We start from the raw sequence: 12316 nt of genomic DNA, 5'->3' as shown, positions 1-12316 counted from the left end.
AGGAAACCTTTGAACTGATCAATGTCGTTGTCTTCCTGCTGAAGTCTCTAATCTTTCCTTTCATATGCTAGGCTCCAACTATTCTTATAATTTGTCTTAGAGCTACGAGACGCTTGGGCTTGGACATCAGCTCGTGTAAACTGAAGCTGCTCTTGGAAGTATCGAGCTTGTATAAATGTTATGCCAAGTTAAGACAGACTGGGGCAAGGTACCAAAAGCAGAATTATTTAAAGACAGCATGCTGGGACTGTGAAAAAAGACAGAAATTCTGGTCTCAGCTCATCATGTTTGGATATATTGTTTTCTTTTTATTTATGAGTAGTCAGACAAGTGATGTCTTTCTTTTTTTTTTTTAATATGCTTAAAATTCAGAGAAATTATGGAATATGTGGTTACGTGCCTGAATTTCCATCGGAACAGAGGTATTTACTCCATGCATGTCAAGCGTATCAGCCACCCAAGAGGAAAGCAGAATCAATATTCTCTGGCCTGGTGCCAGCTGAGTGCAGGCAGTGTCAAGAAAAAGATCACTCTATGCAGACTGCTTAGCATCAAATATAGGTGAGTAACATCACCTGAGAGAAATCAAGGGCCACTGCACCAACCATTTCCTCAGCATAAATACGACTTGAGTTTTAACAAGGATTTTGCATAGCAGATAGTTCAGGCAGGAACTGATTTAGCCAACAGCGTAAAAAGCCTGACTTGCAAAGACACATGGGCAGTTGGATGCAATGTTACGGCAGCTTCCAATGCCTTCGGAAGGGCCTGGACCCATGGCCTTCCTGGCCACCTCCTGGCCCTCTTCACCGGGGCTCAGCCATGCTGCTGACCTAAGTGAAAGTAGAAGCGAGTTCCCAAGAGAAAACACTTCCAAGTTTTTCTCCTAGAATGCAACCTCTCTTGGTTTATTTGTAGCCAATATTCTGATAAAGTCATTTCCTTCTCCCTCCAGTGAAATCGGCTTTGGCCATTTTCAATTGTTCTCTCACTGCTAATTGCTACGGCACTTGGCTGTGAAGTTGCCTCAAGACTGTAAGATCGGTTTCATCCTTCATAAGTGAGAATTATGCCTTCTTTTCTTGTCTCTTAGAGCATGAACAGCTCAACCCAGACTTTCATTCAGCTCCACATTTGTCAGTGTCACTTCAGGCCTAAAGTCACTGCAGCAGGGTGAAGAATATGTCCCCAGAGAACAACATCCCACACCCTCTTTCAGTAATCTCTTTCATTGATTGACCAATCTACTAGAAATCTTCTTCTGACTCCCTAAATCCCCAATACTAATATTTTATACTGGATTCGTGATGAATTGTTCCTTTTATATTTCATTGTGGTCCTCTTTTTTCCTCTTTCTGGCAAAGAAAACTATAAAAAGCCTTTAATTAATTTATTTATAAGTGACTACCATCACCATGCTCTTTGATATGGAAGGGCATGTGGAAACAGATTCTGGTTTCAGTTCAGTATGTATCAATTGGAAGTGCCACTAAAATGAAAGAAACCTTTCCCTACAGGGGGTACAGCATATTTAACATAAAACTTCAAAATGCAGACATCTACTAGTTTTGTGTACGGGCAAAAGTTTATAGTCATGGAATGACACAAGTACCTCCAGAAAGCAGTGTAGCCCATTGTCTTCAGATGAGTCAAATTCCAGAGATCCCAATCCCTCATGATTAATTATGAAGTGTTCTTGCATGACCAGTTTAGGCTTAGATACCCAACTTTAACGCTTAAGTTAGATGAAGCGAATCCCATGCTTGATTTTGTTGAAAAACATTGAATTCAGGAACATTTAAATCCAACCAAGTCCAAAGTTTTGATCTAAGAAAGTGCTGCATCTTACCCACAGTGTATCTGAAATTGTTCTGATATGTATTGGGAAAGCCAGGGCACTGGCCTAGAATACTGATAATTTTTGGCTTTCACAGGTGCCAGTGCTCAGTAAAATCTAGGAAGAGCCAAGCAAAACTCTAAAGATGGAACTAAAAATCCTCTGGGACTGAGGCAAGTGATCTATTTTTAACATAGAAGGATAGCGTGCCAACAGAAAAATATAGTTGCAACTACTTCCATGTTGTCAGGTCTGGAGCTCTTCCTAGATGTGTCGTCTGTGAAGAAAGACTATTTTCTGAATAAATCTAGGGACAAAAGCAAAATGCACGGGATTCTGAAAGAATCATTTGTTTAAAGGCTATGAGCCCCCTAATATATGACACCTCTCACCAATTGTTACAGTCTCAGGCTAGCTAAATAACATAGCTGGGAATAATGTAAAAGGGTTTTATTTACTTTAGTGATTTGAAGCTTCCTGTGGAAATAGCTCCCAGGTTTCCTGATGGAAGATTTTGTTTATCTTTGCCAAGCGCCATCAGGAATCTCAAAATAAAATGCGCTTAGTGACATTGGGAAACCAGGGAGATAAGGCAGAGCTGTTCCTGTTTCACCCTCTGTAATTGCAAACACACCCATGGGCCTGCTGTGTGCCAGTAAAACAGCCCAAAATGTAGGGAAAGGGGCAGGCTGGAGGGAGTGGGGCTATCACAGTTAAATTTGGTATAAAGGTGTTGCAGGGACTGTTTCAGTATCAGCAAGCAGGAGAACTCAGAAATCACCTTTCCATGTCACTTGTACATAAGGCTCACAACTACTTTTGTACCTTGAGTGAAGATTTGGCTTTAGAAATAGGTCAGTGTGTCAATACCCCCAAAATTACCTTCATCTGAAAAAGGCAGTAGGAAAAAATTACTTCAGAGCCCATGGATTTCTTGTCCTACACCCTCAGGCACAGGGTACAAAACTATACCACCCTCAAACCTCCCTTAAACCCACATGCAACTTGCACTTTGAGCTGCTAAAAATTATGAGAGATTTACAGTAATTTAAAAGTAAGTGCTTGTTGTTAGTGGGTCATCTCTGCTACACTTTCTTGTTCTTACACCTGCATTTCCATGAAGGGGCTGACTGCAAAACTAGGCTTGCTGAGATGAGCTTTGCTTCCCCAACACCTTCCCAGTGGTTTCAGCCTATAGAAAAGAGACTCCTCACACCAGCACAGCTGCTCCACTGGAGCATGCACTTTTCCTCATCGTCAAGGCACAGCCTGACCAATATAGCCTCCAAGGAGAGGGATGTCGCCATCTGCTCTCTGGGATCCTTTATGTCCTATCCCTCTTACAAAGGGCAGCAGCTCCTCTTCCTATAAGGGATCACCATCTCTGTTTAGACACTTTCTGCTCTTACACTTGGTTTTGTGTGGTTCAGGCTGGCTTCAAGTGGCACCAAGTAGCCCCAATAATGTAACATAAACTAACCCCAGGCTGCCACCCAAGACCCGAAGTATTGGTTTTGAACTCATCAGAACAAAATACTCTGCAGTGTCCCGCCCATTTTGTTCACATCCATCATCATTAGGGTCTCTCGTCTTTTAATTCTTTAGCATGTTATTTAGTGAATGAACGCTGGAGAAATGACGCATTTTTTTCACTGACGTGAAACACAGGCTGTTACCCAGCCACAGCAGTTTGGTCTCAGCCTGACAGAGGAAAATTATGATTACACCACGCAATCAACTGATGCGTTATGTGCACAAAACAGAAAAATGAGTCTGACTTGATTTTTTTTCAAGAACAAAACAACAGTATTGTTTAAACAAGCTGCCTTCAATCAGTGCAACTGAGCGTCAGCGGATGAACAGGACTTTCCATGTCACACAATTGAAGTGCTCAGCTCCAGGAACTAAAAGGACAAATGCATTGCAACATCACCACCCTATATAGAAAGTTTGCCACCAGTGAAGATGTTAAGAATTTCCAAGCCATAATAAAGCAGCCACTCCTCTTTCTGAACACCAGCCAATACCAAAGTCTTCAAAGGAAAGTCATAATATTCTGCATGTTCTCATGCAAGCTCTGGTATCAAGGAGAAGGATTTCCTTCTATCCCTGGTCAGGATCTGAGAATGTGAGATCTAAGAATGGAAACTAACTCTGTCATGTCACAACACTAAAATATCCAAAACTTTGAAGGGGAGATTTGCGTACTGCAAATCAAAGTTCAGCTTCATTTGGTTTCTTCCTTGTTATGTTTCGAAGACTGAGGAGGAAGAGGTAGACAAGATCATATTAAAAGAGCAACAGCCTCTATGAGTAAGTCTCAGTGACTGCTCAAAGCTACGTGGGAAGTCCTCACAAGAAGATAAGAATACGGCTCAATTGGCACATTAATTTATGTAGAATTATGTGTCATTTTTAACCTTTCTGTTCAAGCAGACACAATGTAAGGGCAGGGACCAAAGCAAAACTGTGATTTGAGAGCTGGGGCAGCAGTCGTCTTCGAGCTGGCAAATGTTCTTGTCACATCCTTTAACAGAACATGGAGTTACTCTTCTTGTTTCAGTGTTCTAACAAACAACCTGCCTATGCAACGCTTATCTCTCTACATTTCAAGGACTACTTCTCTTGCTTGGTACTGAATTTCCATATTTATAGATAATTGGGACTTTTTAAATGTGGAGGTGTATTATTACAGCCAGAACACTTCAAAAATATAATTTTTGGTCCACAAAATGGTGTGTGTGTGTATGTGTGTGTAGAGAGAGATCTTCCTTCTTTTTTTAAACCAAATTTAGTGTTTGTCTATTCTCTCTTGATAGCTCCCTGTAGTAACAGTACGAGTTTCACTAACATTGTTCATCAGAATGATAAGCAGGAGACTGACAAGAAAAACAGATGAGAGAACCAGCAAAAATTAAAACAGATACATTGAAATTACTTTTCCCTTTGGCTTCAAGATTGTGATTTGTGGAATTAGGTATCAGAATATTTTAACCTTTCTTCTTTTCTCATGTTTCTGAATGGTTTTCATTTCTTTAATGACCTATTCTGAAAGCTGTCATTAGCCTAAGTGCTCCATGAACTACTGCTTTGTAAACAAAACTAAAAATAAATCTTACACGAGAAAACAAATCCTTTGTTTTGGCATCTGCAGACATTATGCTTCTAAATATTGCAGTAGTTATTCTCTTAAACCTGTCTTTTTTTTTTTTTCCTCAGTAATTCCTGAAGTCAAACCATTTAATTGTTTGTTTCTGAACCTGCAAATGCTTACATAGTGATGGATAAATAACTGGAAAAATGCTCATATGCACAGCTAACACGATGAGCCTTCTTGGTGTCATGGCCCAAATCCCACCCAAGGGCATCTTTCTCAGAAAAGGGAACAAAACTCTGCAGCTTGCACCCTGCCACTTTTCTACCTACAAATAGTCCCTGAGAGCTGTGAGAGGCTGCCCAGGTACTCCTGGCCTTCCTCCTCTGGTACCTGTAGATGCTGGCACTGCTATGGGCAGTGAACTGTGACACCTCCTGGTTGGGAGCAGGATGAGGCTGTAGACACAGTCAGTGTCACATATGATGCTGGTGTGTGAGAATACAGTACCATTGCACATATGGAATGATTGCAGAGTCTAGGTGATTTAAAAGGAGGAAGTACAGGTTGCTATATTTGGGAGCAATTAGTGTCATTCTGGGATAGTTGATGAAGGCATGAGTCATTCACCAAATTTTGTGACCTTAGAAATCCAGAGCAGCTGCTGTGACAAACCCTTTCAGGAGCACCAATAGGCATGGAATAAGTTTATACGTGCACATATTAAAACAAGTCTCAAACTTTGGGATATGAAAATGCCATCACAGCCTGACAATTATAATCATAGGACTATGAAAATGCCATCACAGCCTGACAATCATAATCATAGGACTAAGAAGCATGTTTGGCTCTAGCGGGGAATAGATCTTACCTGTTACAATAAAACTGACATTTCTTTCAGCTTTTCCCACTTTGTTGGATGCCACACAGCTGTAGATTCCAGAAGATTTGGCTTCAGCTACAACAAGAGTGCTGGCAGTCTGCAAAAGAAAGAAGAGGTTCAGCTCTCGTTGGATCACGAGCTCAGTTAAAGCTTCCCTTCTGTTTTTCCTAAGTTGATAGTCCTATGATTCAGTCTCTCCATTCATTCAGTGACAGGCACCACTGAAGCTATTTAAAGGAGGTATCACCACATAAAGTTTTGGAAAGGGTGGAAGAATAACAGGAAATAAACTCCTTGAGAGACCATTATATTATCAGAGCTGTCATAGCCAAAAATCTTTGAATGTATCTCTCAGGTTGATTTATCTCTTGGTGCTGATGTGAAGATAAGCTACAAAACATTAAACATGACACAATGTGGTCTGCCTGAGGAGATGACCAGCCTGTAGGGCAGCCAAGACTGTAAAGGGAATAGATGAGGAATGCCTCAGGCAGTTGGATAACACTGGGAAAAAAAGGTTTGGCACTACATGCATTTGATTTCTCTTTCATTTTCTCCTGTAAGTGTTAGGTGAAAAATGACAGAGGCAAAAGAGAAGTTTACTCATCCTCTTTTTGGACTATCTCCTCTTCTTGGATTTACTACTTCTATTATTAAGTAATAATATGTTGGGTTTCTTTACATTGCACTCTAGCACCATCTTAAGAGGTTCACACATATTCTCACAAAGTGATATAACTTGCAAGATGAGACTTTGGAAGGCCAGAGGACAAAAAGTAAAACAAAACAAAACAAAACACTGTAATAGTAAGAGTTATACCTTCATGGTGATGGAAAGCCATGGTCTAATGTCTTGGGCACTAAGTGAGAGAAGAAAGTTACGCACAGGCAGCTGAGGTGTCATTCTGATATGGAGCTGAGACATGGGACATGCACAGGGGGCTCAACATTAGGACACGCTCTCAGATACAACAGTAACTCAATTTTCTGTCTTCCTGTCCCCATTTTAGTTCTTTGGCAAAACGTGCTTTGACTGGAGTTATGGTCAGAACTGGGACAATGATGAAAGGAAATTGAGTGGCCATGGAATCCTGTTGCTTGAAACTGTTTGGCTTTTCTAAAAATCTTCAGAATAATTTCTGTGTAATTAATACATTCTTTTAAGTCTGTCTGATTGCTGCAGCTCAGAGACAACCACAAGAATGTGAGTCAGTACTAAATAAGGACCAGTTATCTACACTTTTACATAAGTACTGGCTGAGAATTTGTGCTGCTTCTGCCTCTTACTCAAAGACTTCATGGCACTCCCCAAACTACTTGTTGTACCCCTAAAAAATACAGACCTTCTGTTTTCCCAAAAACTTTATTTGTTTGAAAAAGTCTAATACTTTTCCTCGTATGCAAGCAAACACAGTGAAGACAAGTCATTTAATTTTGGCCAAGGTATTTGTTTTAGAAAGCTGCCTTATGGCCACATCAAAACAACAAATGATGCTAATAGCACCTCTACCCTGTTAATCTGTGCCAACGGCCAGCTACCTATCTGCTAGTAAATTGCATCTCATTTTCAGCTAGAATTTTTCTAATTTACCTTTTTGGCTCTTTTGAAGGAAGCTTAGTAATACCAGATAGGTAATTATAGCCCTTAAAAATTTCATACAATTTGGCTAAATTCAGTAGGCTGACCTCTATGAATTCCTAATTATAAAGCATGGGTTCAGCCCTGCCTGTATTTCGTCATTCTCTTTGAATTCCTTCCAGTTTTTAAATAAAGTGTGGACACAGGGCCCAGAGGCAGGATTCCTGCAGCCGTTTCATCCACGCTAACTTGGAATGGAAGGAAGTTCCACAACATCTGCCAGAGGGCTAACGTGGGTGGCTAGGAACTGCTTCTGCCATCCCAGACTTTCCACAACAAAAGCATCCTTTCTTATGTCACTCAACATTACCTCATAGTGCCTTTGCCCAGGTAGCAAAGACCTGTGACGCAAAATGCACACTGAAGGAGAATGAGACTCTTCCTCTCTGACTCCAGGACATCTGTCTTGATCCTACTATACCAAGAACTAGACTATTTCTGAGCCTGAAAAATGCATGTCAATTATTACTCCCACAATTACTTTAAAGGTATTATTATTATTATCATTATTATTATTATTATTATTATTAGTGGTGGTGGTGGTGGTATCAAAGTTTATTTTGTCCTGACATTGTCATGTATTAGTTTTTAATGAAAAAAAAATCTGAATTTTACTGTTCCAGCCCACTACAATGTGATTATCACTTTTATTACATTGAGAATATCACTTGCAATCATACTCAAGCAGCTTGACTATAATTACTGGCTCGAGTGTTAATAGATTTTACTTTTACTTGTATATTAAATGATGCTAGATGACTTGCCTGGGCACTGAAATCCAGTGATTTATGCTGCTACCTTGTTCCCAACATTGCTTTGGTTTTGACCAACTTGCATTGTCCAAAGTAATCCTCTAGCACAGTCTAAGGATCACTCCCAACAAGCAATTCCATGTAAGCACCATCTTTGGAGGGTAAGGGAGATAAATGCAATGAACACAGGCCCTAGCGCAATACCACTGCTATGTTTATTGACTAATACAGAGGTAGCCACAGTGTCTAGAAAAAGCAAGACTGACTTTGCAACATAACAGAGTATTTTAGAGACAAATTGTCTCTGCGTAAATCTTTGAGCTTATAAATTAGTCATAAGGATAAGATAACATTTCTTTGAACAAGTCGTGAGCCCTCCAGTGGTGCAGTCTGTGTTCTGCACTGTGGATGCCAGCCAAAACCTACCAGAGAAGCGGTGTATACAAAACTAAGCCTGGCGTGCTTCTGTTTATTGAGTAATTATAGCTGTTGAGATCAGCTATATAGCTGTTGTTCTGTGTGGTTTCCCTATACAGCTATTGCTGCAAAAGAAGCAAGAGAAAAAGTCTTCACAGCCTTGTGTTGTCTCTCTTCGCAACAGAGTTCCAGGCCATGGATTTGCAACCAGATAATTTGCAACCAGATAATGCACAAAAAGTCTGAATCCAGTTGCTATGATCAGAGAGAGAGGAAGAAATCCTTCCTGGCATGCTTGACACATTGAACCTCCTCCTCTGTCCACAAACCCCATTTACCACCAAAGCTTTGATCCTTTCTGCCTCCTTCCTACACCCATCCCAGCTGAAGCACTTTGCTACAGGCTCATTTCAGAGCCAGGGGCTGGGGAAGTGAATCACACACTGCTGCTGCTTCTGCCAGCAAATAAAAGAGGCATAAAGCAGACACTCTGAGATGGAAGAGGAAATTACAGATTTGCTCATGGTGGAAAGTGATGAGGAAAAGACTTGGGGGAGTGTGCACAAAGTGCACACTCCAGTGTGCGTGGTCTTTGTGGTTGGAGGCAGGGCAGTCTGGTGGTTCTCCTGGAGTGTCTGCTTGAATTTCTCTCATCCCATAGTAGCTCAGCTAGAGGGTTGCCACTGCTCCAGCTGATGGCAGTGAAGCAAATGGATGTTTCAGCAAACAGTTGGTAGCCTGCCTCTTAGAAAGCCTCTGTGCATATATATGCTCCATTGAGAGATTGTTGTGCTAACTAGGAAATAAATGAAAATATGATCTCCTCACCCCCTTGGATTTATCTTTGGCTAAAGGAAAATTATTTAGGAAGATACATGTCAAAATATTGGCAGCACACAATTAGATTGTTTTGCTTATGCCAAAGACATATGATCTGCATTCCTCATGCTGGGAAGGACCATCAGTACAAAACATCTGGACAACATGCTTCACCTTCAGGACCACCAGTATGGCCACAGAATAAACACTAAAATATCTTCAATAGCAGGACATGAATACGTGCAGAATAACACTTCTTTCCCCAGATCTGACAAGCAAAACACTGCTGTTTAGCAAGCAGAGCTTCGGTTTCCCTCTGCATCACATGTTGTTCTTCTTGAGCAGGGCATGAGACTGAACACATCCATCTTATTCACAAGGAGGTCACACTACAGACAGCTACGCACCACCACAGGCACCTCCTCCTCTCCTTCTCAGGCCATACATAGAGTAAAGCAAGATTAGATTCACGCCTCCCCCACAGACCCAGGAAGGGGATGGGTTTCAGGAGTTGCAGCTCAGCAGAGGCAGGTGCCAAGTTCTCCTGGTTTTAATCTCACCAAGTGCTAGGCTCTGCTGGCACCTCCAAGTCATCTATTTAAACGTGTTGACAGAAATTCTAGTAACACTCAGGAGGGCCTCAAGAGAAGTTACAATGTGCTGAAAGAGAGGCAGGCTACACTCCCAGTGCTATCTTTAGCCTGGCTTCCTAGGAAGATCACACTGTCTGCCTGTCCATCTGTCTGCCAGTCCTCTGTCCTCGGTAATTTTTTAACCCATTGCCTGAGTTCAACCAAAATTGACAGATAATCTCAAAGTTCAAAAGTTCTCCTATGTTTTATGAGAACCATCTGTTGGGTAGAGGAGAAAGACTAAAATGAGAGCTAAACAGCTCTTTCTTTTATTTTGGGTACCAGCTGGCCAATCAGCATGGATGTATGGGATAGTCAGAGGGCACATACAAGGACTCAGGACAAGCAGAAAACATGCTTCCTCATCTCATCAGTAAGGAGGGGACATGGGAGAGAGCTACATGCTTAGGGCTTGGCATAGAAGACACAGGAGAGATGGAGTTGTCCTATATTCCAAGGCCACACCTTATGGGTCATGTCCAAGAGGGACTGACTCTCCACCTTGATGTTGGACTGCGACAGTTTCTAATATTACCCACAGACAGCATATGTTAGAACGACCCATTATTGCCAGCCAAACCAGAGATGGACAAGCGCAAGCCTGGCTTTGGTCTTGTAGAACCTTCTTACAGGGTCATTTCTTTCCATTTGCCCTGAAGTCAGGTGGCTTTATCACTTGCAAAGGATGGGACCACTAAAAATTTGTGTCAGTAAGGTATTAGGTATTTATGCATTGAAAAAAAAATTAGGCCATACATATATATATATAAGCACAATTTTATGCATTAATATTCTTTATACCCATCTGCCCTTCTGTCCACTCTCTCCTTCCCTTGATTTTCTTATCCTTTCTTCTTGGCCAACACCTTCTATTCTCACTCATCTGAACCCATCTTCTTAGCCATCTTCTGTGCATTCTCCATCCCCAGGATCTTTGTCCAGTCCCTCCTGCAGCTCCCTGTCCCTGATATCCCTGTACAAGGAGTACTACCTCCTTCTTTCAAAGCCGTTGATTATCCAATGTGTGGTTTATCCAATGCATGCACACACAGGAGGGAATATGCATATACTGCAGTGATACCAAAGAATACCTGAGCTGTTTGCATCTCATTATTGCAGGTCATTCACAGGTTGACATTTTAGGAAACCACTGATGGTGATGATGGTGATAATAATAATAATAATAATAATAATAATAATGAAGAAGAAGAAGGAAGAAGAAGAAGGAAGAAGAAGAAGGAAGAAGAAGGAAGAAGAAGAAGAAGGAAGAAGAAGAAGAAGGAAGAAGAAGAAGAAGGAAGAAGGGGAAGAAGGAGAAGAAGGAGAAGAAGGAGAAGAAGGAGAAGAAGGAGAAGAAGGAGAAGAAGGGGAAGAAGGGGAAGAAGAGGAAGAAGAGGAAGAAGAGGAAGAAGAGGAAGAAGAGGAAGAAGAGGAAGAAGAGGAAGAAGAGGAAGAAGAAGAAGAAGAAGAAGAAGAAGAAGAAGAAGGCCTGAGCTATAGTTAGGAGTTAGCTTTGGGTGGGAACATTGAGAAGTGATAGTTTTTAGCAGTTGAATGACAAGAGAGTGTCTGAGATCTGTTTACATGATAAGCCTAAGAATAGCTCAATCTTGTAGGAAGTCACTGAAAATGTCCAACAAAAAGAGAATGAAAATTTGGGTGGGGAAATCAAATCACTTCAAGAGTTGTTTTATGATCAAGTATTATGACTTCTGTTACAAACTTCTTCCATTATGCTACTTGTGTTTCTCAATGTCTGTTTAGAGAGGCTTCAAGGGAAATGTTACTAAAACACTGTTGTCACGGTTTCTCTCTGTCACCAGAATAATAATGCAGAACAGGCTTCCTGCGTTACTTTAACCATGCAGACACGAGGTTTGAAGTTTTTCTAACTTTAAATATATACTTGTGGCTACCTGAATAAGCACAGAAAAACAAACAATCAACCTACCACAGCGAAAGGCCAAATTTTGGAGGGATTCATATACTGCACATACAGGAAACTAAGGAACTGGCATAATGCCTTTAACCAAGGTGAAAGTGGCTACCTTGATTGATAAAAGAAACCTTTTGACCTTTCCTTGTTCATCTCTTCCCTTGATTAAAATAATCTCATCCTGTGGTCACCCCCATTTCTGCTTTCCTGCTAATCCAAAAGTGTAACATCTGAGTCTCTTCATCCATTTCCTACTGCTTTGTCTCCTACTACTTTGTTGTATCCATTGAGCTTTGAGATTGTTTGT

General features: G+C 41.1%; 1 protein-coding gene across 1 annotated transcript in view; it reads right to left on the bottom strand.

Annotated features, from left to right (window-relative positions):
- The window catches only part of FLT1 (fms related receptor tyrosine kinase 1), a 112073-nt gene that overhangs the window by 41883 nt on the left and 57874 nt on the right, over positions 1-12316 (bottom strand). The window contains exon 12 of the mRNA XM_035542796.1: positions 5803-5911. Within this exon, the coding sequence (XP_035398689.1) occupies positions 5803-5911 (109 nt within the window). The remainder of the gene's footprint in view (positions 1-5802; positions 5912-12316) is intronic.

This window comes from Cygnus atratus, chromosome 1, assembly GCF_013377495.2.
Source record: "Cygnus atratus isolate AKBS03 ecotype Queensland, Australia chromosome 1, CAtr_DNAZoo_HiC_assembly, whole genome shotgun sequence".
NCBI lineage: Eukaryota > Metazoa > Chordata > Aves > Anseriformes > Anatidae > Cygnus > Cygnus atratus.
This window is presented reverse-complemented; position numbering and strand designations above follow the sequence as displayed.